The following is a 27,142-nucleotide window of genomic DNA, read 5'->3' on the forward strand; positions in this document are numbered from 1 at the left end:
TTAGAAGACAAGCAACAGTGAGAATTGTATAGAAGTATAGACTTCTATGTATAGAAGCCTGCCGCGTGCCGGGGCCCGGTAAAAAGTTACACTAATGTTTTAAGAACTTGAACAGTGAGTTACGATTTTCTTTATTTTGACTGATTATTCTTCAGTAATCCTAGGCATTATTAATACACAGAATCTTAGAGTCATATTGAGCCACATACATTAGAAATTTTTTAGAGGGTGAGTAGTGAGTATATTAGTCAAAACAGCAAATAAACAGTTGAATTGTATGAAAATTATAAGGAATTATGGTGGAAATTCTAAAGCTATTGCAACTTCTAAGGAGACATGCTAAAGTTTCCTCGAAATATCAATTCCCCTCGTCAGAGTAAAAAAACTCCATTTCCTTCAAGAAAAACAAACTTATGCACAATATTTTGCAACCGTCGGAAAAATTCTGCTACTTTTCTGGTGCCACGGAAACTTTTTCTTACAAAACTCCACAAAAATGTCTTATATTCTTGCCCTCCTTCTCCCCTCCCCCCAGCTCTACTGGACTGTGGATCAATTTCAACATACACTTATTTAGTGGGGCACCACGTATCTTCAGCATTCAGGTCGTAGAACCAAAGATAATTTCAAATCAAGTATATTGGAATCTTACCATGGCTATTTTTTATTCATTAACACGAGGGGATTTTTCCCATCGATGATTTTAATTCTTGGATAACTCTCTACAAGAGCGATACGGATCAGTTTAAAGACCACCAATCAGTTATACTGGAAATGGTAAGCTCTTGAAGCTTCTTATAAATAAGGGGCAATTAATTTTAAGCTGGATGCCAAGATCTTAACTCATTAGTCAGCTTTGTTTAAAAATTCCCCGTGATGCATCAGAAAAACTAAATGAGGTATCGATTGAATGCTTGAGTTTGTTGCATTTCCTATCAAACAGTCCGTGGTAACGAACTGTAGTAAGGACCGACCCGGCTCAATAGTAACCGAAACTCTAAAAAATAAAGTTTTGTTACCAATAGTTACATCAAAAGAATCGCATTTTAATGCTGATTTTAAATATGTAAGTTTCATCAAGATTACTCTTACCCATCGGGTAAGCGATCAGTATCGCTCTTGCAGAGAGCTATCCAATAATTAAAATCATCCATGGGACAAATCCCCTCGTGCTCTTCCTTTTAAAGGAGACTTACAGCTAACAGATACAATGATGGAATTATTTATTTATCTTCTTTATTTTATATGCCCAAACCATTTATTAGTCTGTTTAAAGTCGTTATTACCACAGTGTTTTCTTATTTGGATTCGTCCCCAATACATTTTTTCTTAGGGAGAAGCACCCCCTAAAAGTCATATAATCTTAACGAAAATCACACCGTCAGATTCAGCGTATCAGAGAACCTTTTTGTAGAAGTATCAAGCTCCTATCTACAAAAATGTGGAATTTCGTATTTTTTGCCAGAAGACAGATCACGGATGCGTGTTTATTTTTTGTTGTTGTTTTTGTTTTGTTTTTTAGTTTGTTTATTTTTTTTCCCAGGGGTGATCGTATCGACTCAGTGGTCCTAGAATGTCGCAAGAGGGCTGATTCTAACTGAATTTAAAAGTTCTAGTGCCCTTTTTACGTGACCAAAGAAATTGGAGGGCACCTAGGCCCACTCCCACGCTCATTTTTCCCCAAAGTCACCGGATCAAAATTCTGAGATAGCCATTTTGTTCTATAGTCGAAAAACCTAATAACTATGTCTTTGGGGACGACTCACTCCCCCGCAGTCCCCGTGGGAGGGGCTGCAAGTTACAAACTTTGACCTGTGTTTACATATAGTAATGGTTACTGTGAAGTGTGCAGACATTTTCAGGGGGATTTTTTTTTGGTTTATGGGGGGGGGAGAGTTGAGGGTGGGGGTTACGTGGGAGTATATTTCCATGGAGGAACTTCTCATAGGGGAAGATAATTTCAATGAAGGGGGGCGCAGGATTCTCTAGCATTATTTGAAAAAACAATGAAAAAATGAATATGAAAAGTTTTTTTCTACTGAAAGTAAGGAGCAGCATTAAAACTTAAAACGAACAAAAATTATTACACACATGAGGGGTTTATCTCCTCGTAATACCTCACTCTTTACGCTAAAGTACTTTTAGTAATTTCAACTATTTATCCTACGGCCTTTGTGATTCAGAGGTCATTCTTAAGGAATTGGGACAAAATTTAAGCTTTAGTCTAAAGAGTGAGGTATCGACGAGGGGTGAACCCCCTCATATACGCAATAAAAACATACGAATATAGAAGTTTGTTACGTAAGTTAATTCGTAAGTTACGTATATTTTTTACTAATGACAACGTTCGTAAAAAATCAAAAGTTCTAGTTGCCTTTTTAAGTAATCAAAAATTGGAGGGCAACTAGGCCTCCTCCCTCGCTCCTTTTTCTCAAAATCTTCCGATTAAAACTTCGTTTTAATTATTTATGTGCGGAGAGCCAAGATCAAAACATGCATTAATTCAAAAACGTCCAGAAGTTGAGGAGGAAAAGCCCCTTTCATATACCGAGTAATTTCTGTTCGTTTTAAGTTTTAATGTTGCTCCTTACTTTCATTTAAAAAACTTTTTTATATTTAATGTTGAATAGCGTATTCATTATTAAAGATAATTCATGGGATAATTGTCTATCGAACATTCGACGGTAAGGAATAAAACAACATACATCAGAAGAATCTACTTCTTAAACTAGTTCGAAATGTTTATCCCTCATTAGTTTTACTTTTACCAATAAAAAGTAATTAGCACAAAAAAATTTATGATGTTAAAAAAGGAGAAAAGACTACCAAAAAAAAATCCATTTTTAGGCCCGTAACAGTGAGGAAATAATGAACTGACGCCCCCTGTATGTGATTTGAAAAACTAACATGAACTAAAAAAAACAAGTTTTTAGAAACGAACGTAAAGACTACCACTGCTACTACTACCAACTCACCGCATCACCAAGTCGCCTGCGGCAACACAACTACGCACACTCCTCCTCCATCCCAACCTATTCAAAGCTTCCCTCTTTACACCCTCCCGGGAAGTTCCCATTTCCTTTAAATCTTTCTTTATGACATCCTCCCACTTCAGACGAGGACGACCTGCTTTCCATGTAGTTCTAGACGGTTGGCCAAAGAGGACAATCTTCGGCTATCTGTGATCCTTTATCTGCAGAACGTGCCCAAGCCGTATCAACTTTTCTTTCATTAAAGCCCAAGAAAGTGGGACTGAACCACACTTTTCGTACAGCCTACTGTTTGAATTAGGGTCAGTCACCCAGGTACCCGGAACTATCCGTAGGCAATTGCTCTGGAAAACATCTAGTAAATCTTCATCCGCTTTTCGGAGGGCCCATGCTTCAGAGCTGTATTTGAAAACTGTCATCACTGTAACTTCCAATATTCTAATCTTGGTTTGCAGACTTATCTTCCTATTCTTCCAAATTTTTTTTTAACTTTGAAAAAACACCCTGAGCCTTGGCTATTCTACCTTTAATATCTTCACTGCTTCCACCGTCTTTACTAATAATACTACCAAGGTAAGTGAAGCTGTCCATCTAATCAGTCTTTCCGTTACCCAAGGTCACCTTTTCATCTTCAGTTATTCCTAGCCTTAGTGACTTAGTCTCCTTAACATTAATTTTCAAACCTATTCTAGCACCCTGAACAGGTGTGTAAAAATTTACACTATTTGTAACACCTTGCTTTTTGCCTAACTGTCTTTACTGTATAATACCTTCGCATTTGTTCCTGCAACTCGTCGAATTCATTTGACATTGGATTTTCTACGAGTTTTAATGATAATAGATGGCAACACGGGTCTACAACCCTTTCATTAGCTGGGTTCAATACAGGCCAACACAACGCGGTGGATGAAAAATTTGGCTAAAATATTGCTTCTATCTAATTATCCTTTATAAATGTGGTTGGTGCAAACATATGGAAAACCGTCATTTATACTATGTTTAGGTGTTGTTGTAAACCTAACTTATTATTGGTCGTAGAAAGTTCATTTCTTTGTCACGACTGATTTTTGCCGTCGTTGCAATTTTCGTTAATTTAAGTTTTGGGGAGAGCGTGTTCATTGCCGTCGATTCTGCTATTTTAAGATTTTTTAATGACATTTCTAATGTCATGTCATTTTCGTATTCTTTTATAATCCATCCAATTACTGATAATATCATCAGGGGTGTCAACAAAATATGTAGGGTATTTCCCTTTGCAATTGAAGGTTAATGGTTTGTAATCTGGTTCCGGTACTTATTTTTGAGTTTTTTTTCGTGTAATGAAAAGAATTTAAGCTTGAAGTCCTTTCGGAAAGGTGTAATTAGTGTGGTCTAGCATAAAAAAAAACTCTGGAGCCTGAATTTTACGAATTTTAGCTACGCTCCTTGCTACAGTTCGTTACCACGAACTGTTTGAAAATTCGTTAGGCTGACATAAATTACACTGTTAAATATGGACTGAAGACATAAGATTATTTGTGATAAACTACAAAAAAGAACAAAAAGTTTGACTAAGTTTTCCAAATATTAGCATGAAAAATTCGTATTCCTGACAATTAAGATGTTGGTCCCCCTCTCCACCTGCCTTTTGAAGACTAAAACGGCCGCAATTGTAATTTTCGGGGAAAATCCGACACTTTTCTGGTAAAAAGGATTTTTGTGCAATCTCCACTTGCCAGGATTGGTGTAAATCAATTTAGATGTCAATCCTAAAGAAACTTTGCAGTCAAGGTAAATTACAAGACTATTTCTAAGGTTTTATAAAAAAAAAGTTGTCGTGACTATGAAGAATGTTACTTTCAATGACAAAAAATTAAAATATAATTGGTCAAACTGAATAAAATATTTTCTCGATAGCACAATATTTTAAGTTTTGCAAGTGTAGCTATTCTCCTTTTTTTTTACTTAATAGGTTTAGCTTTACTGTAAAATTCGAAGTTAATTTTGGCTTTATTAACTGTTCTATCGACAAGTTTACTTAGTCCTAAGGCCGCTGAACTTATCAGAACGCAAAAGAAAAGCAGCTACTTACCAAATACTTTCCATTATTTCAATATAGAAAATAGAAAAGCAATGTAATTGTCCACTACCATTGAAACGAAAATACATTAGAAAGGGTTCGTCTTTGGCTATCAAAAGTATTTCAATGGCTTCATCCAATAGAGCTTGATCCATTTCTTCATTAAGATAAGAAGCATTAATAATCAAATACTCATATAATAATGCACTGTTCTTATCCCCCAAGGGGATACTTAGCTTGTAAAGGAGGGATTGGGAAACGAGTTACTAGCTCAGAGAAAAAAAATTACATACAGAGAGGATAGAGAGAGAGAAAAGAGTTTTTTTTCAAAAATTTAAATGATTAGATCGAATAATTAAAATAAATAGTGTAAAGAGACATACTTACACAGAAATTTGTTTGAATACGAAAAACAAAATAGAAAAACAAAAGATAAATTAAGCAAATGAAACGAAACGAATCCTACGCAAAAGAGAAATAGCTTCTAAGAAGCCAAAAACTGTGGACAACCCGAAAGAGTGTAATCTTCGAACAGACTCGGACCCAAAAGAGTAAAAGTACTTCGGATGTGATTTTTGTATTACGGATATGGTAATTACTTTGATAAGAGGAAAACGGAAGGAAAATACTCAGGGGCTGGGGGAGGGCACAATGAAGCGGAGGAAAACTAGAATAAGCACACGACAGAATGTATAGCGATTCGAGATCAAGTAAAGGGATAGCTCTTGAACAATTAATTCATGCATGAGGATTCTAGCTTTAATCGAAACCTTAAACAGCGGTTCTAAAAGAAAAGGAAAAGTTGACATTCTTATTATTTGACAACACATGAAACAATAAGATTGGACCTAGCAGTGAAAAAGGACTTTCGACATTGATCCAATAAAAGCATTTTAAGCTTCCTTAAACTACCGAGAATCCTACATATCATCATTTTAATCAAATTGATGTGACGTCGTTGGAAACAATTTTAACTTTTTATACGGCAATTTAAATACTTTCCTTTTGCCAAATTATAGTTTTTTCCGTAATCTACATAAATCTAGATTTTTTTTTAAGTTTTCATTGCTTTTGGCTTTGTAAACTGGTCTATTAGTGTTCTATACACAAGGGTCAGTTTTTCAAATGGTCTACGAAGACGCTGTCAAGCGCAAGGAATGAGTTTTACATAGTTTCAGGATATTATTTGTAATTGATAATTTAAAGCTGATCTAATTTCAACCTGGAGAAAAATACATCCAGAAGAGCAGCTCACAGGAAAGTGGCGATATGACAAATTGACTATTTCCAGGGAAATTTTAAAGAATTGAATCAGTTAATTCATCTCCAGATCGGATAATTTCCTTCCAAATTGAAGTAGCCTAAGCCATTCAGATGCTTCGCAAATCCAGATTTTAACTCTTAAAAGAAAGATGAGCAATTAACAAACTGATGAAATGCAAAGTTTTGAACGTGGGGTCCGTGGGCCACAGAAATAAACAAGAAAGTATTTCTTGGAATGGTAGTAAAAGAGCTTCTTTGTAAGGTTGCATTATGTGGAGGTGATACATCATAACGCCATAATGACACTCAGCAAATTAATATCATAGGGAAATAGGGGGCTAACTTTTAAAAGCTATTGGGAGAAAAAAATTTATGTTCTTTTTGATGGTAATAAAATTTATGTCTTTTTTGATGATAAAATTCTCTTCAGGCGTTGTATTGTCTTGTCTGTCTAGATTTATTTATGAAAATTACCACTACAAGTGACAACTCACTGCAGCAACAGCACGCCACCTGAGACCAATACAGCTACTCACGCCCCCCACCATCTCAACCTACTCAAAGCCTCCCTCTCTAAACCTTCCCGGGAAGCTCAAATTTTCTTAAATTTTTTTTCTTGCCACCTGATACTACCCCACTTGAGGATGACCTGCTTTTCGATTGGCCCTAGATGGTTGGCTAACAAGGACGATCGTTGACAATTTGCCACTTTCGCCCTCAGAGCGTGTCCTAGCCATCTAAAACTTTCTCTCACTATAGCCATAGAAAGCAGAATTGAGCCACATCTAACAAATGCTCCTTCATATTCCGGAGTGCTTCAGAATCATACTTGACCACTATCGTCATAACCGTAGCTTTCAATATTGGAAGAGAGAAAACATTAAAAGAGAGTACTGATCTTAGTTAAGGTTTCAATGCAGATATATCAATAATATCTCACAGTCCCTTCTAAAAAAAAGTGCCTAAGTTTTCTTTTCAAAATAAAGAAAACAAAAAATAAATATAAATATTTAATTTATTAACGCATAAAATTTGCACATCACGGCCTTTTGAACTTGCAAATACACAATTCTAAGTAATACTTATTGTACTACAAGACATTCAAAGATTGAAATTCCAAGTAGCCTATTATGGAAAATTGTTTCTAATTTAATTATAGTAATTTACTCCTAAATTTTTATCTAAAAAATTTGTTTTATCTCTGAGAATAAGTTGTACGATACAGATGTTAGTCTACTTTTTTAAAATTAACTCTTCTTATTTGAGATTCTCAAAAATCTTTCTGAATTTTATCACTCCTGAATCATTTCAAATCTAAATAGTCATTTTGCGGAAATTTATTTCTAACAAAGTAGTTTGACATATAGATAACATATGGGTTAAAAAAGATTATAAAAAGTGCAAAGTTATTTCGAATTCATTTACTGGAGAACACATTATAGTAAAAAAATATTTTATGACTAGATTTCTATATCTGTACACCTTTGTAAACTATATACATCTCATAAATAATCTTTACACAATATACAGTATTTACATTGTCAGAAGTTTGATCACGATCACTGTTTTAAATGACGCAACAAAGTTGATCTTCCAAATCTTTCTGGCTTCACTGAGCGACCTGGGCGTAGCAAAATAGAACCATTTGATAGCTGTATTGCCGAGGTATCAGAGTCATTGCTAGATTTTCCAAAGTCACTGAGAGGTTGACGCTGTGGCTCACTCACAGGTTCATAGGTAAAACCCGCCGGAGGCTTCACTCTCACTTCATAAGGTCTTGATTGGAACACGCTGTTGTTTCTTGGTTCTTCATCTGTAACAAGGGAGTTGCATATAGAATATAGTCGTATAAGTTTCAGGTACATAGCCAAATCAAAGTTTATACCATAAAGAATCAGGGCTTTTTCTTGAAAAAAAATGCTTGTGAATAAACAACTTCTACTTATTTTTACTGGTTTAAAACTTTATTCAAAAACACAAATCAAGCTTACTGTGCTTTTACTGACTTTAAATGCTTCCATACCATCAGCCTATATAAAGTAGTAGGTATGGTCTTAAAAAAGGCGAGGCTTTTTGTCTCTCCAAAAATTAGTAATGATGCCATTGGAATTCAAAAATTACAGGACAGCAACCCCTTTCAGTCGCTTTGATTGAATTGTTTAGTCTTTTTTATCTGATACTTTTTTTTTACACAGAAGTAATCACAAAAATTTAGTTTAACCAACTAACGTCCAACTTTTTCTTTAGTATTGAATATTATTTATTGACAATTTTTTGGTCATAGTCGGGAATTTTGGTTTAATGAGTGCAAAGCATAATGTGAATATAGATTCAAAAAGCCTTGAGACTCTAACAAGGCAGTATCCATGATTTTTTTCAGAGGGGGTTTTACAAAAGCAGTTTCGGGGGGAGCTTGCACAAAAAAAAACCTTCAAACACCCATACAAAATTTATCTATATTCATTTTTGTTATGTTTCTGCAAGTCGGGAAAACGTTCCGAGACGGGGGAGGGGTTAAATCCCCTACCCCAGGGATACGGCCTTCGACTCCAATAATGCTTAATTTTTGGTAATTCATACTTTATCAGTTTGATACAACGAGTATTTAATAGTTAATCTTTTTTAAAGTAATCATAGTATCATTTGAGACAATTATGTATTTCAAATAGTTCATCACGGCCAGTGGATAAGTACCACTAAAGTCCTTTTAGGAAACAGTTTCATTTTTTCACACATATATTCAGACACACTCTTTGGTTCAAAGCATCTCCAAATGATCGATTTATGGTATCAAAAGACTAGAAACTGTTAGCAATGTTTGATCATTCACTTCGAAAAATCCATTTATTCAGGTTGCGTCAATTTGATAAAATTCCTTAAAAGGAATGAAGAATATTTTTTGAATTTCACAAATTCATCATTCGACGTCAGAAAGGTTACGACCACACGCTGTGAGAGCATAAGAAGATTACGTTCTATTGTTGTTACTAGCGAACAATGGATGATTAAGATACGCTTTGATACAAGGGAGACTATTCTTGGAGCTGTGAGATTCTTTATTCACGAAAAGTATCTTTAAAGAAGTGATTGATGGATCATGCATAAAGTCGACACGACCTGGTACGAGAATTTGGCTCGAGCAATCATCGAACACTAGCGTCAACGATTATCTATGAGGTGAACTAGTACACTATGATCGATTAAAAAAAAAGAAAAAAAAAGAAGCATGCTTTACGCCTTTGGGAAGATATTTTTGCCAAATTGTGTTTCTGGGTGAAAATTAAATTTACATTTTAATTAAGCTATACTGGCAGTAGGTACAATGAAGTAAAATATAATTTTTTCTTAAAGTGAATGCACTTATCATCGAGGGACCGGGGGCTGTTCAAATTAGTCATATTTTGAAATGTAGAAGACTAAAATAGAAATCCCGAGAAGTTGGAGAGACGTGAATAGAGAGTCTCCCTCCCCTTGACTATAAGTATTTCATCTACACCACCAGATTAGAACGAGAAAATGTTTACCGACATAAAGAAAAAAAACAGATACGATATTAAAACATAATCGCTAACATTATGTCTAGAATATAAACAAATAATAAAATTAGGTAGCACATCTATTGCAATGTTGTGTGGGCCAGGTTAGTTTTATATTTTCAAAAAGAAAATCAATTTTGTATATAAACTATTGTCTTTGTCAGTGTAAAGTCAATTGATATTACTGTTCATTTTTAATATTTATTTATATTTATTATTCATTTCTAATATTTCCACTATACAGAAATAACTGCAAAGAACAGAAAAAAGTGACTAAAAACGAAAAAGAGAAAATAAAACAACAGTCTGCTTCACAAACAAATAGAAACTTCGATTAAATAAATGACAATATTAGTATCTTTATCTTTAGATTATAGACACATTCTCAACTATGCTAATCTAAATGGCTGGTAAAATACTCTTGCAATTAAATTGCTTTACGTCATATAAAGGTTACTTTAACGACCCAGAATATTAGGTTGTAGCCAAAACTAACTTCTTTATTACTACGGCGAAATTAATATTATTCAGAATTTAAATTACATACCTTCTGAAGCATCTAAATGTTGGCTAACTGAAAGATGGACCCCTTTGCTGGGTTGTCTGAATTCACCACGCATGATTTTTTTCCAAACTGCAAAGAAAAAGGATATAAATATACAATTTTATGTTAAGGAAACTAAGAGGCTTATGTGCCGTTCTTTTTTTTGGTGAGGTCATGTGATGATACTTTTTTTAAATATGTGTTAAGGTTACTTTAATAAGAATATTTGAAAAGCCTCTCAGGGTTGCTCTGATAACTGTAGTTTAAAAACCTTTTAGCAATCAGCAAAACCACCGGTTTAGACGAATTTACAAAACATATACATTTTATTTCTATTAATTTACCGTAGCACAAAGGCGGTAATAAATAGCATTTTAAGTAATATAACTGTTTTAGCATTGCCCTAATTAGAATGACCAATTCTTAGAAAAAAAAAACACGATAGAACTGATAAAAGCAAATTCCTTAGCTATTCTTTTATAAATTTATCATAAATATAGATTATTTTTTAAATAATAATCGTTTTAATATCAAATAAATCTGAAGAAGATAAACCAAGATATAAGAAGAGATGACAGCTGAGAGGCAGACAATAGAACCTCCAATGGCCTTTTCCATGACATTTCACACTTAACTGGCGTGCAACTAAGAAACGCAAGTAAAACTCAGCCTTATCAGCTTGTTATATATGAAAAGTAAAAAAAGGTCTCAATTGTCATAAATTAACCAATTTAAATTTCGGAATTCCAATGAGCCACTAGTTTATGACATTTCCAAATTCAGTAATACTGTTGCTAAGTCAACCGGAATATCGTACTATATATACCAGTATATCAACTATTTTATACTAGCTACGTACTTACTTATAGATCTTGCGTTCTTCTGGTAAGGGTCCAGTGAGTTAAGCTCCAAATTATCATCATTGACAAGGTTCGACATTCCGTAAAGTGTCAGCACTTTGGTACAATCTGGAAAAAGAGGACAATAATCAGTGGAAGATAATTTGGAAAAACATTAAGAAACCGTAAAAGGAGGACAAAGATTGAGTAATAAATATTCAATAGCATTTCAATTGGATGTTAAATCTTGAAGACTATATACATGGTCTAACCTAACCTAACCAAATGGTCGAAGTCAAGGCCACGCCTCGGGTGAAATATTTTTGCCCATTTCTAATAAAACTTTTCTGGCCAAGTTGTCAATCGCTAAAAATGCAGCACATTAGCAATATTTGATTTTTCTTATTCTTTTTAGACGCAAATCTACTTCCATACATTTGAGTAGGAATAAATTCATATATAATGTTTTTACTTTATTGATGGAATAAGGATATTCAATCCCTGCATCCCTTTTTAATAGCTGACTTTGTCAAAATTGGTATAAGAAACTGAATTTCATTTATGGAAAGTTGAAAAAAAAGTTTTCAACGTCAAGCTTTTCTTGGAGATTATGCATTTTTAGTTTTCTTTAGGATTTTTTTTTCGTTAATAAGCTTTGCTAAGGTGAACTTCGACGGTTTGTATTGTTAAGTAATTATTTATAATTTTTGTATTACTTTTTAAAGTCTTTGGAAATAGTTTAAGTAACGTTTTGAAGTATTTTCTTGACTGACTACATAAACTGGACACGATTCTGTTTAACTTTTTTTGATTTTGTAATTTCCAGTATTTTAAATAAGGTTATTCGGTAAATTATTAAAGTAGAAATTTTTACACTGGGGAAGGTTTAATATGAAAATAGCAGCATAACGAATCTACTTTCATAAATATATGATTTTTGAAAGTAAAATAAATCCGTGGACAGGACGAGGAATACAGGACATATGGTAGGCTAGTTTTCTCCCTTTTTGTTAAACCAATATTTAAGGTACAAAGGGCCGTTGCTAGTGTGGATGGCACCAGGAGTAAATTAGCCAGGATGCCCCCTTATTTGGAAAATACTAAGTGAAGAAGCAAGCGAACAACATATTCACCGTTTTAAAAAATCCTGGCCGTGCTGCTTCCCACCAGCAATGGCAGTTGGGGCAGCTTATACTGGCTGCCTCAATCTTTGCACAGCTATCAATATACAGTTCAGTACCTCAGATTGTACTGTTCTATTACATAATACACAAATTCAATACTGTTCTATTACATATACAAATACAATACTTTAGTAACAAAATCACAAAAACTACCACAGACAATTATGGAAGGGGGGCCGCCTAGAGCACATTATATTAAATACGTAACCTAATCTAGCCTAGGTAACGTTTTTGCCCCTCAACCCCAAAAAACTAAAGTTTAGACCAGTGGTTCTCAACCTTTTTTTTACCAATGGACCCCTTTTCTCTTCTTTTTATCTTGGTGGACCCCTTCACAGCTATTGGACATAAGAACAATTTTCTGTTCTTCACTAAAATAAATTTTAAGGTTTTAATTATCAAAGAAATAGTATACGATTAAGCTTTATTTTAAAATGAAAACTAGTTTAATACAAATAAAATATTCTACTATAATAATAAGAATTATTGTTATTATTACTATTATTGTGATAATAACTACAATATACAAAAAGGAGTTGAAATTAAGTGTGTGATTAAAAAAAAGGAAAAGGCATGTTTATTCAATGAGATCCGTGTGGTTGATGCTTCTCGACGAGTTTCTTTATATTTGGTTCGATTGATGTTAATGACAGTCGAAGATCACCCCTTTTCACAATGTCAAGTCTATTGCGAGCTTTTGATAACATTTGAGAAACACGACTAAATCCCGCTTCAACAAGATAAGATGTAGGAAAAGCAATAACGTAGAATTGCGCTTTATCCCAGAGCAAAGGGTACTTTGTAGCAACGTCGGTTGTTTTCCGTATATTGTACTTTTCATCTTTGGATTTTGCACGTGTTATTTCATCACTTTGTAATTCGATGAGGGGCTCTTGCAAAGACAATTCTATTTCGGCAACATTAACTTCGAAAGGAATTGAAACCTAAATCGGAATCGGTTCATCCCGAGTAGGTCGCTAAACCGAGTTTGCATATCTTCATGTATATTTTCCAAATATTCACCATATAATGCAAGATCTTCATCTTGCAAATCACTGTTAATACAGGCCAAACAAGGAAACTGTTCAAATGCACGACGCCTGATATTATTCTTATACAGCTGTAGTTTTCTTAGAAAAGCAGCAATAGCGCTTTTACTGGATATCAGATCAGACTCGTTTCCTTGGAGCTGTGTATTAAGTGTATTAAGTTTTTCAAATATATCTGATAAGTAAAAGAAATCATTTTTATTTGCAAGCAGTTTCGCTCCAAGTTGTGTGTCAGCAAAAAAGGAAACAATAGAATCCCAAAGTGCAATGAAATGCTTAAGACAATTCCCCTTTGATAGCCATCTCACCTCTGTATGTAATACAAGCCACTCAAACTCTTCTCCATTTTGCTTATAGAATTCACGAAAAAGGCGGTCTTGGAGAGAATTTGATTTAATATGGTTTACTACTTTTATTACAACAGAAAGGGCATCATGCAGACGTGCAATCATTTTCTTTGTAACTAAGTGTTGACGGTGCATCACTCAGTGAATACAATATACTTCTAGGACTGTTTTTTTTTTTTTTAGTGTGCAATAAAACCTTTGTATCTGCCTGTCATAGATGGTGCACCATCAGTAGCACAAGCAATTATATTTTTAAGTGGGATATTGTTTTCCTTGAAATAAGTAGCAACTTCATAAAAAAAATTTCACCTTTTTTGTCTGTCGTAAGACTTCTAGCAAAAAGCATTTCCTCTTTGGGTCCTTCATTGTTAAATCTAACATATGCTAATAAAAGGGCCTCATTTTCTCTTAAAGTTGATTCATCAAGTTGAATGGCAAACTGTTTCACTTGCAAATGAGCTATCAATTGTATTTCTACATCCTCTACCATTACATCAATGCGTCGTGACACAGAAGAGTTACTTAAATGGATGGAATTAGTAATTTCAATTGCATTTTGTTTCATAACTGACGAAATTATAGCAGAAACTGCGGGTAGAATTACTGTTTCACCAATATTATGGGGTTTTCCGGCCTTTACAATTATTTTGCTTATTTCATATGATGCCTGGAAATCATCATTTCCTAAGATATGTTGAAAGATCATGATATTTTCTCTTGCCACTGACCAACGGGTAATAGATAAGTCGTTGCAGATCTATGGTTAGGTACCGGGCATTGGGAAGGAAATATTTGCTTAAAAATAAAGATCAAAGCTCACCGCCTACTTCATGAGAGAAGCTAAAAGATTTTCACCTTCGCTTGTTCTTGCCACTGACTGATGGGTGAATATATAAGTCAAAAGAAAGTACAAAAAAAATAATGAAAGAATTATTAATATATATTTTTCAAAATAATGTAAATTACAGTAGAAATTGAATTTTTTAAAATAAAGAGCATTCTGAGTTGGTTTTCTTCATGGACCCCCAAAATATCATTGTGGACCCCCCAATTTGTTGTGTTTAGCCTGTGGACCCCAAGGAACATTACATGGACCCCTAGGGGTCCATGTGGACCCAGGTTGAGAACCACTGGTTTAGACTATTGAGAAATATTGTTCAAAGAGTGAGAAACCCTTGTTGCAAGCGAGCCAAAACAATTGTCTATATATTAGAACGGTACCCCTCAGATACCAGATTTTCCACGAAGTACCTTAAGGAATAGTTTTTAATGATTGTATAAACTATTTTAGATTTTTTTTTTTATGGTTAATAATACCATCCACATTAAATTAAGGTGCTTTTAATATTTTATACATATTTTAAGGACTTCTTACACATTAATTTATATTTTCCATTGTGTCGTTTTTAGTTGTATGTTTTTCACCAAAAAAGACGGGTTTTGCAGTGATTTGAAATGAATGAAATTTTTTTTATAAAACAAGCGAATAAAATAAATTCACTTACCTGGAATATCAGATGTTTTACAATACTGTTCCACCAAATACACGAAGACATAAAACAAACGGCCCATCTGAAAAGAAAAACATAATTAGAATTATTAGAATTTTCAAAGGAGAAAATCCTATGTTTGATTGCATTCCAAAATAAGTAGCTTTATCTGAGGTGATCCAGCCATACCTCAGCTTTAAAATTTTTATGGTGACGTAGTTTTGTTTGAAGTTGTGTTTGGCTCTGTTTAAATTAAATAAAAAAAAAGTTTTTTTAACTGAAAGTAAGGAGCGATATTAAAACTTAAAACGAACAGAAATTACTCCGTATAGATAGACAGATAGATTTATTCACACGAAAAGCCCAATTGGGCCATGATGACATACACAAAACAAGTGCAAAAAATACAGCAACAAACATAGACTGAAAAGACATTAGACTAATTATTTAATAAAACATCACGATACCTCATACCTACCCGGACAAACTTTCCAATATTATTTATAGTTAAGTAACACCTACTTCTCAAAATTTCCGAAATCTAATATCTCCCCCCAACCTCCTTACCAAATATTTCCAAGCACAAATCCCTCAACTCCCTACAATCCCCTAAAAAATGTTGCAAATACTCATCCATCTCTCCACACATAGGGCAACTGTAAGGACCATCCCTCAATCTATTTCTCCCTAAATATTTCCTATGTTCTCCAAGAGGCATAAAATTTCCCCTTACATATGTTACCATTTCAAATCATCCGGAGTCAATCCCATTTTTAAATAAATTTCATCGCCCCAGTTCTCCTTGACCTCCGCATATATCCCAAGGGACGGCGAGGTGGCCTTCTCAGCTTGCCAAACCTGAACTTCCTGAGATTCTAGCCTACTAGCAACTAACCTAGATACAGTCCCTACCATCTCTCCTATCCCCTTTCCCTCATTCCAGCAATTACCTAGCCCTACACGGTCTAATATATTCTTCACCTGATTTGGCCACGAATCCTTCCTTCTATCTTGAAGCCTCATTAAAAATGCTTGTTTAACTAGCCTATTATCTTCTATCGATGATGCCATTTCCCAATATTTAACCATACTAATTAACCTACTCTGTCTCATACATTTTATTCCTATATCCCCTCTTAGTACTAACCCATTAAACTTATTATCAAGGCCTAACATACGCTTAAAAAACCTCAACTGCATTCTCTCTAAATTCAACCCCTTATTAAACCCCCAAAGCTCCGCCCCGTAATGCAAAGCCGATCTAACCCTAGCATTAAAAACATACTTTAGCAGTCCTACATCCCTAATTTCCTTGATACTACTTATACTGAACAATCCTAGTAGTCTATTTCCCTTACTTTCTACTATCTTGAGATGTTTCTTCCATTTTCCATCTTACGAAAGCCTACAACCTAAGTACTGAAATTCATCTACGTAATCTAGTGTCCTACCTTCATACGTAAACTGACACTGTGAATCTATCTGTTCTCCACTTTTCCTAAAAACCATTACCACCGACTTCTTTATGTTTAACATTAGTTTCTTATTCCTAAAATAAGAAGATGCTAGATCTAGCAGTTGTTGTAAATGTTCTTTACTTTCCGCTACTAATGCTATGTCACCCGCAAAAAGTAATGCCATGACGCTTGCACTTGAAAGCTTAATTTTTGGGGCGCCTCTGCCTATCAAATATTCTTCAAAATCATTAATTTACAATGAAAATAGCCTTGGGGAAATTGTACATCCCTGCTTAACACCAAGTCTACTCCTAATAACCCTAGAGAAATCCTTGCCTACTCGTACTACAATCTTAACTATATTATACATAGATGCTATAATCTTAACAAGTGCGCTTGGTAGCCCTAGTGCTAACTACGACTCTATCATTAAACTTCTATCCACTCCATCAAACGCCCCTTTTAAATCCAAAAATGCAACAAATAGCCTGCCCTCTTTTCTCCTAACCTGTTTCCTAATCATCCCCAATAAAATAAAAATGTGATCTATAGGACTATAGCCTTTTCTGAACCCTGCCTGCGAATCTGATTAAATTCTATTTTAGTCAATCCAATTATCTATCCTACAACATAATATCTTAGCAAAAACCTTACTAAGCACATTACTTAGGCTTATACCTCCATAACTCCCATGGTCTAATCTATCCCCCTTTTTAAATAACGGCACTAGAACGGACGTAGCCCAAGACAAGGGCCATTCTGCACTGTTCAATATACCGGAAAACATCCCTGCTATAACAGGCAGCAGCCATACCCGCTATATGAGAGAGGCTGTTCCCTCCTCAACGCCTCGCTCTTTACGCTAAAATTTGATTCTTCCTCTCAACCCTACTTTGTAAAACAGTAAAAAACTTTAGCGCAAAGAGCAGGGCATTGAGGAGGGAACAGCCCCTTTCATATACGGAGTAATTTCTGTTCGTTTTAAGTTTTAATATCGCTCCTTACTTTTAGTTAAAAAAAACTGTTTTTTTTTATTTAATTTCTGAACGTTTTTGAATTAATGCATGTTTTGATTTTAGCTCTCCACACATGAAAAATTAAAACGAAATTTGCATATTAATTTATTTTTAAGGCTAAAGGGCTTTCTCATAGTTTTGATCGGACAATTTTGAGAAAAAAAAGCGAGGGAGTAGGCCTAGTTACCCTCCAATTTTTTGGTTATTTAAAGGCATCTAAAACTTTTAATTTTTTACGAACGTTTTTATTAGTAAAAATATACGTAACTTACGAATTAACTTACGCAACGAACTTCGATATTCGTATGTTTTTATCACGTATATGAGGGGATTCCCCCCTCGTCAATACCTCATCCTTTACACTAAAGCTTAAATTTTGTCCCAATTCCTTAAGAATGACCCCTGAATCACAAAGGCCGTAGAATAAATACTTGAAATTAATAAAATCACTTCAGCGTACAGAGCGAGGTATTAGGAGGAGTTGAACCCCTCATATGCGTAATAATTTCTGTTCGTTTTAACTTTTAATGCTGTTCCTTACTTTCAGTTGAAAAAACTTTTTCATATTTATTTTTTCATTGTTCTTTAAAAAATGCCAAAAAATCCTGCACCCCCTTCATGGAAATTTTCTTTCCCCATGACAAATTCCTCCTTGGAAAGTTCCCCCCGCATAACCCCCTCCTTCCAACCCCTTCCCCAGCCAAAAAATCCCCCTGAGAGCGTCTGTACACTTCCCAATAATCATTACTATATGTAAGCATTGGTCAAGGTTTGTAACTTACAGCCCCTCCCACGGCGACTGTGGGGGAGTAAGTCGTCCCCAAAGACTTAGTTATTATGTTTTTCGACTATGTTGAATAAAATGGCCATCTCAGAATTTTGGTCCGGTGACTTTGAGGAAAAAAGAGCGTGGGAGGGGGTCTAGGTGCCCTCCGATTTTTTCGGTCACTTAAAAAGGGCACTAGAACTTTTAATCTCCGTCAGAATGAGCCCTCTCACGACATTCTAGAACCACTGGTTCGATACGTTGACCCTGGGAAAAAACAAAACAAAACAAATAAACACGCATCCGTGATCTGTCTTGTAGCAAAAAATGCAAATTCCACATTGGGAGCTTGAAATTTCTACTGTAAGGTTCTCCGATACGCTTTTTCTGACGGTGTGATGTTCGTTAAGATTCGATGACTTTTAAGGGGTCTTTCTCCCTATTTTCTAAAATAAGGCAAATTTTCTCGGGCTCGTAACTTTTGACGGGTAAGTCTAAACTTAATGAAACTTATATATTTAAAATCAGCATTAAAATGCAATTCTTTTGCTGTAACTATTGTTATAAAAATTCCGTTTTTTAGAGTTTTGGTTACTATTGAGCCGGGTCGCTCCTTACTACAGTTCGTTACCACGAACTGTTTGAAACGAAGGTTATAAGGTAATGGTAGTAAATTAAACAGAAAAACTACTTATCTTTAATTTTAGAGTTCAATTAAATAAGACATAAATAAATAAAAGCTCTAATTCAGGTTTTCCCAGTTATTATGAAATACAAAAGAATGAGGAAGAATACATTGGGATAAACGTAAATCGAAGTTTTAACTGGTTCTCAACCCGATTATTGTCTAGTCTGAAGGTCGTCCCAAAGCCGGTTTTTATCCTATACCTCTATGATGCATACAGAAAGAAAAAAAATGAAAAAACCCAAAACCAGATACCTAAAAAAGGTTAATCTCTTCTTGACAAACTATTATACTAGTGTAGCTAATGTTGAGTGTTTTTCCCTTTTTTATACTTAGACTTGCTTTGTTAAACCTTCCCCTCGCATTTATTGAGACAAGAAAATTGCATTCTTTTTACAGGTTCAGGTTTATATATATATATTTTTTTAAAGTATCCACGAGTGAAAAAGTCGTCCAAAATGTTTAAAAGGTCAATGTACTTTAAAGTTATAGTATTAAGTGAGTCCTTTGTTCTCTCTAATCTATATGTCCAAATGAAGAATTATATTTTTTTGTTTGATCGTATGCTATGACGAATGTAAACATGTTAAATACTATGGTATAGGCTATAAATGCAACTGAGCCGTATGCATTCAAAAAAACTTTATTGATGTTTTTAGCAATTAATGTTTTAAGTGTCTGTAGCGTAAGAAAATAAATGTATCCTGAGAGGGGGAAAGTGATCTAGTGCAAAATCTATTGCTAAGATTCCCGGCATAGTTGGCAGTCTCCTTAATTCTTTGTCCAAGGGGCACGGGTTCGATCCCAGTTGTGACGAGTTATTTAGCTTGGGACGGGGGTCAGTGGCGTGACTCTGTAAGCTCAGCCAGAGTCGACCTAGCTCTAAATGGGTACCTGGAGAAATCTGGGAAAGATAAGCAGGAAGGGTGTGTGAAAGCACAGGATGGTTGGCCCCCAGCCCCCCCCCCCCATTGCACTTCCTGGCTCAAGGGCCATGAAACGGAGATCAGCACCACCGGTTCGGACCTTAAGGGTCTAGTGCCGTCTTACTTACTTACTTTTTACTTTTACAGCCTTCTTCCGCTCCTTTTCCGGCTAAATCAATGCCTCGTGGTATTTGTAAATGCATTACTGCATATTGAAGCTTCTAAAATGTTTTTTTTTCTTTTTAATGGAGCTTGTTTTTATCCTTCAGGCTATATTAGTCTATTAAAGAGACGATTGACCAAAAATTTTGGAACATGTTTGGCCCAGAGAGCCATGCCTCAGACCCCAACAATGCAGGACGCAGAAGAGCAGAAAATCAGATCTGATGTCCATATTAAAACTACGAAAATAGGTTTCATAATCTTTTGGTAAAGAGTGGCCAAATTGTCCAAAAGCGAATTTTTTGCGTTCCCAGAATACTAACAGTACAGAATAACTAACTGTAGTGTTCATCAAGTCAGTAATAGCAAACCATTGAAGGTAGATGGGCTTCGACAGCTAATTTTTTCCAAATTTGCGTCTAAATACTAGTTCCTGTTTACCCCTTTGACTTGGCTTAAATCGCGTGCAATGTGACGGTACTTTCACACCGTGATTAAAAGGAATCAGTAATTGTTAAATCAGTAAAACTTATTAAAGTGCAATGGCCCTTATAATAACTGTCCCATAGCTATCCAAATAGTTGACAAAATGCTATAGAAATATCAAAAGGCTATTGACAAAATTTTAGGTTGTGGATTTTTCTAGAGTAAAAATTTATTGATACTGAATCCACTTTAATTATTGTTGCATACAGTAAAAACAAAACCATACTATGTGTTAACGCGTCACATATAATTGAAACAACACTGGGTCTCTTTGATCATGTTTATTTACTAATAAAATTGTCTAATTTAGCTAGTTGTTCCTTACATAACAGTGAAACAAAGAACTTATCGTTAATATTAAGTTAAAAGTCTGTCCCTATTTTGACCAACGAAAGAAACAGATAATCTTGGATAAATTACTTAGCACTTGTAATCAACCGCGACAGGGAGTAGCCTAATATATATATATATATATATATATATATATATATATATATATATATATATATATATATATATATATATATATATATATATATATATATATATATATATATATATATTTATGTCATAGATAGACGATAGACCTTTAAGCTTGGCGCCTCATAAACCAATAATAAATCAAAAATATATTGCCCTTCATTTATTCCAACAAAAGAGAAATGATGAAATTCAGCTTTAGATTTAAAATTCGAAGGCGACAAAATGGACAACAGATCGTAAATTTCCTTGCTTCTTCGCATTCCAGACAAAAGTGTGGAATCATGCTGTTTATAGCATGTGCTTGATTTTCGGATGAATTATTCAAATTGTTAGTAAAGTCGCGATGCCACACAATCAGTCACGTACACAACATGAGGAGAGAATCCATGAACCCGTCCTTAAATTCCAGGGCGTTTAGGACTTCTCCATAATTTTTTACTTTTTTTGTATTTTTGACTGTTGCTTTTTTGTTACTTTTTGCTGCATTGACGAATGTATGTGTACTGGCCAATACAGCACATTGCTTTTATCAGCTAACGACATTCGAAGTAAAATTATCGCAATTATGCGCTTTGATTCCTTATACAGTCATGACACCCACATAGCCTGGGTTCAGTTCATCATTTCTTCTTGAGGTTAGACGCTAAACACCATTTATATTCAGAAAATAAGAAGAATTGTTTGTTGTTTTGCTATATGCAATAATAAACAATAGTAAAATTCCGTTTACCCCAAATGTTATGCAGAAATTCCTACAGAATGGTAACTACGCGGTATAGATACGCATTGCAGGAGGGGAGGAGGATACCTAGTTGCTCTCCCTAAGAAAAATGGAATATTTTTGTCTCATTCAGATATTATCCAAGAATTGTATGCGACTGAGCCCTGTTTTAAAAATTCCGAACGGTTTGTACCTATGCCAGTCAACAAAACCTCATGCTTTGGCGACGCAGGGTACTTTTATGACACTAAACGACGCACATTTTTAGGTTTCATCTTAAGGCCGTTATTAAGTGAACTTGAAAACATCGAGGTTCAATATTGAAGTTAGAGTAGCCTTCTATCTCTCAATTCTCTAGAGACCGTCGATTGTCAAAAACCCTTCAAACAGCACTTATTCATTGGTGGAAATACCAGGTTAGTTATACCAGCTTGTCAGTCTCGTCTCCAGGGGTGTTATCGACGATCTGAAACGATTCTTTCTGGTAAAAAACTTGTAAAAATTTCAGGTAGCTGAAAATATTCTATGGGACTGTTCGAAAACAGGAAAATACATCGAAAAATGGTTGCAATCATCCTACATGTTATTGTCTTCTGCTCATGATAGTACCGATTTTGTTCTAAAAGCAATATCCTTCATAGAGTACACTTGAGAAAAAGAGCTAGAAATTTTCTAAGATTTCTAAGCAATTAGAGGAAATAGAGCAAAGTCTTAGCAAACATTTTGTAGCATCATCAAGAAGCTACGTCATGATTTTAAAAGCGGTATCTTCCGCAAAGTAGTTTTTGAGTACTTTTTAAATATAAAATTTCGATTTTAACATGGAATTTTCGAGTTCCATCAGTTCACTTAATCGCGGCCTTAAGAGTTGTGCTTCTAAGATTCGCGAATTGCCTACAACCATCTCTCAGCTTCAATCCCATTCCAAGCATGCTGTCACAAAACGATTTTCATTAGTGATGATGGAAAAAATGTGCTGGTTATATCCACAGGAATGACAATACATGTCAAATCACCTATTTTTAATGAATATATTTTTACCTAATCAAACAGTTCGTGGTAACGAACTGTAGTAAGGAGCGACCCGGCTCAATAGTAACCGAAACTCTAAAAAAAACTGAATTTTGATACCAATAGTTACATCAAAAGAATTGTATTTTAATGCTGATTTTAAACATATAAGTTTCGTCAAGTTAAGTCTTACTCATCGAAAGTTACGAGCCTGAGAAAATTTGCCTTATTTTAGAAAATAGGGGGGAACACCCCCTAAAAGCCACAGAATCTTAACGAAAATCACACCATCATATTCAGCGTATCAGAGAACCATGTTTTAGAGGTTTCAAGCTCCTATCTACAAAAATGTGGAATTTTGTATTTTTTACCAGAAGGCAGATCACAGATGCGTGTTTATTTGTTTTTTTTTGTTTTTTTTTCCCAGGGGTGATCGTATCGACCCAGTGGTCCTCAAATTTTGCGAGAGGGCTAATTCTAACGGAAATGAAAAGTTCTAGTGCCCTTTTTAAGTGACCAAAAAAATTGGAGGGCACTTAGGCCCCCTCCCACGCCGTAGAAAAACATAGAAAAACCTTATAACTATGTCTTTGGGGGCGACTTACTCCCCCACAGTCCCCGTGGGAGGGGCTACAAGTTACAAACTTTGACCAGTGCTTACATATAGTAATGGTTATTTGGAAGTGTACAGACGTTTTCAGGGGATTTTTAGGTTGGGGGGGGGTTGAAAAGAGGGATATATGTTGGGGGAACAATCCTTGGAGGAATTTATCGTGGGGGAAGAAAATTTTCATGAAGGGAGCGCAGGATTTTCTAGTATTATTTAAAAAAAAACAATGAAAAAATAAATATGAAAAATTTTTTCAAGTGAAAGTAAGGAGAAGAATTAAAACATTAAAGCATTAAAACGAATAGAAATTATTACGCATATGATGGGGTCACCTCCTCCTTATACCCCACTCTTTACGCTAAAGTATTTTTAGTAATTTCAACTATTTATTCTACGGCTTTTGTGATGCAGGGGTCATTCTTAAGAAATTGGGACAAAATTTAAGCTTTAGTTTAGAGAGCGAGGTACTGACGATGGGTGAACCACTTCATATACGTAATAAAAACATGAGAGTACAGAAGTTCGTTACGTAAGCTAATTTGTAAGTTACGTATATCTTTTACTAATAAAAACATTCGTAAAAAATTAAAAGTTCTAGTTGCCTTTCTAAGTAACCGAAAAATCGGAAGGCAGCTAGGCCTCCTCCCCCGCTCCTTTTTTTCTCAAAATCATTCAATCAAAACTATGAGAAAGCCATTTAGCCAAAAAATATAAATATACAAATTTCGTTTCAATTATTCATCTGCGGAGAGCCAAAATCAAAACATGCATTGATTCAAAATGTTTAGAAATTAAATACAAAAACAAGTTTTTTTAACGGAAAGTAAGGAGCGACGTTAAAACTTAAAACGAACAGAAATTACTTCGTATATGAAAGGGGCTCCTTCCTCCTCAACGCCCCGCTCTTTACGCTAAAGTTTTTACTGTTTTAAAAAGAAGAGTTAAGAGAAAGAGTCAAACTTAAGCGTAAAGAGCGGGGTGTTGAGGAGGAAGCAGCCCCTTTTATATACGAAGTAATTTCTGTTCATTTTAAGTTTTAATTTAATGACGTAAAGGAGCCAAGAAGAATTGCTTTTGGCATCGAGTTTAATCCTAACCATATATAGCTACAGCATTATGATGTGCAATCGATAATTTACATGAGGAATATTATTATGCTTAGAGTCTTGTGTTTTCATCCCTACCAGATTTCACTTCGTGTCCGCTGACTTGTATTAAAAGAGAAAAGAGTGACAGATAAATGTAGCCAAAGTCTTAATCGTATTTGTAAAATGGACTTATTCTTAGAGACCGTGATTAAGAAAATATATGCAATAGCCTTGGTCTCTGCAAACATAACTGCCAAGATAATAATCTCTATAATTAAATACTTTTATGTAAATCACGAAGAAACACCAAATACAGTTACTATGTATTTCAAACTATTGCAAGTACTTGGCTGAATTCACGGATCTCCATTCTATTATGCTAAAAATATCCAGTCTGCTTTTTATATCATAGCAACGCCATTTTCGGATTTAGTCTCGCCTCAAGTTTCACACTCCTCCGGTCTTACGTTTGAATTCTTTTAGTTATTATTAAGAACTATTTTTAAACATAGCTAAGTAGTGGTGCTTGGCCTTTCAAATCCCCCTTTCCCCACACACAAAAACAACTTTCGTAGAAATTAAACTGATTATTTTGCACTACGGAAAGAAAGTATATATATATATATATATATATATATATATATATATATATATATATATATATATATATATATATATATATATATATTTGTGTCTATGCATAAGATCACCTACGAGAGACGCCACGAATCAGCCCTCTTAAAATCAGGTCATTAAAACACCCAATTTAACTAACAACAGTTACTCTGTTTGTACATAAGGATATATAATACCATTGTTTCATTGATTAGTTTTTAAGTACTCATTAGTAACAAAAATAAAAAGGTACTCATTAGTAACAATAAAAGTTACATTTTTCGACAGATTATGATCCAACCTAAAATTCTCAAATAGTTTAAAATGCCAAGGATTTTATTTCTTAAGAATATTATTTTTTTAATCATTATTATTTTCCCAACTTTGGACAGCTGGCCGTCCATATATAAAGAACTGAATCATTTATGTAATGTCAGGAAACATTAGAAAGAACTTTTCTCTATATTTGTCGTTATAGATAATATGTGATTTTTCAACAATTTTTTACTGATAAGAACAAATCCTGAAACTGAAACAGTAGCCCAAGTATTAAACCCTTGAAAATGCAATATCAGCTTTTGTTTTCTCAATTTACTAATCCCGCGCGCGTGCCTGCTGCAGAGCTTCTGGGGTGGAAAACTACAATTTTGTACTTAGAATATTATAAAGTTATTTTGGGAAAATATTTTTTTTAATAAATAACAGAAAGATACTTAGCCATAGTAAAAGCTTTGGTCCCGCGTATTTTCGTCGAGATATTGTTTCTGTCAAAGAAAATATTTGAAAAAATATATCCTGAATAAATTCAACAGTACTAATGTTTTTCAGTGTATTTACGAGGATTCATAGTATAGAGATTTATTGAGATATTTTTGTTGTTCTTAAAGACCAATGACAACATCTCATTTCTGTAGTGGTACCTATCCGTATCGTATTGTTTTCTTGTTTACGGCCTTTGCAAGAAAGTTATTACGCTTGTCGCTGTGAGTTCAAATTTTTACCGGTAACCTAAGATCATAACCAAAAGCATGGAGCTCGGATTATGCATCTGAAATCAAAGAGAATGCATATCATTACTTTTCTGGACCTAACCTGCGAGTTACCAAAACTGCATTATAAGAATTAGTAACTTGTACAAACTATCTTACCTTTTCTTCGCGTGATAATAATTCCCATATTGGAAGAGCAGAGCCACTAATAGCGGTTATAATTGTGAAAAATGCACAAACACCAATAAAATATTTCATTTCTTTATAGTTATTCACAGTATGATCTTAATCGTTTGGATTCTGAAAGAAAATTAAGAAGATTTGTAAACTTTTCTTGGGTATAACCCTCGTGGTAGTACGAACGTCATATGTTGTGTAACGAGTAAATTTGGCGCCGTGGATATACGACCATGCCAAAAGGCAAGGTCGAAACAGAGCATAAGTTATGCAAAAACGTCTTTATGTAAATTAAAACTAGTCATAACAGGACACCAGGCGCCAGAAGAAAAACTTAAGAATTTATGGTAATGTTTTTTATGCAGATTGGCCTAAATGAATCCCTTACGAGAGTCCGTAAAGTTCGGTGTCTAGTACCGTAACGAGTTTAAAGAATTTGTGGTATGATGAGTCGGGGAATTTCTCACAGGAGAGAGTGATGGCAAAATTAACCTTTCCATTGTTAGAGAGCGAGTTTTTTTTAAGTAGGTAGGTAACTTTATTCCGAAAAACAATGCTATAAACTTTCATTCATCAGCTAAAAAAAAAAAAAAAAAAAAAAAAAAAAAAAAAAAAAAAAAAAACGCCACAATGGCCTGTAATCTTAGCT

The 27,142-nt window shown here is 34.5% G+C and overlaps 1 protein-coding gene across 1 annotated transcript; it reads right to left on the reverse strand.

Annotated features, from left to right (window-relative positions):
- Positions 1-7,309: 7,309 nt before the first annotated feature.
- LOC136031360 (uncharacterized) lies at positions 7,310-26,642 on the reverse strand. Its single transcript, XM_065710865.1, has 5 exons — positions 26,476-26,642; positions 15,317-15,383; positions 11,256-11,360; positions 10,396-10,482; positions 7,310-8,125 (listed from the first exon to the last, which is right to left on the reverse strand). The coding sequence occupies exons 1-5, from the start codon at positions 26,572-26,574 to the stop codon at positions 7,872-7,874; spliced, it is 612 nt and encodes a 203-aa protein (XP_065566937.1). The 5' UTR covers positions 26,575-26,642; the 3' UTR covers positions 7,310-7,871.
- Positions 26,643-27,142: the final 500 nt, after the last annotated feature.

This window comes from Artemia franciscana, chromosome 1 (genome assembly GCF_032884065.1).
Source record: "Artemia franciscana chromosome 1, ASM3288406v1, whole genome shotgun sequence".
Lineage (NCBI taxonomy): Eukaryota > Metazoa > Arthropoda > Branchiopoda > Anostraca > Artemiidae > Artemia > Artemia franciscana.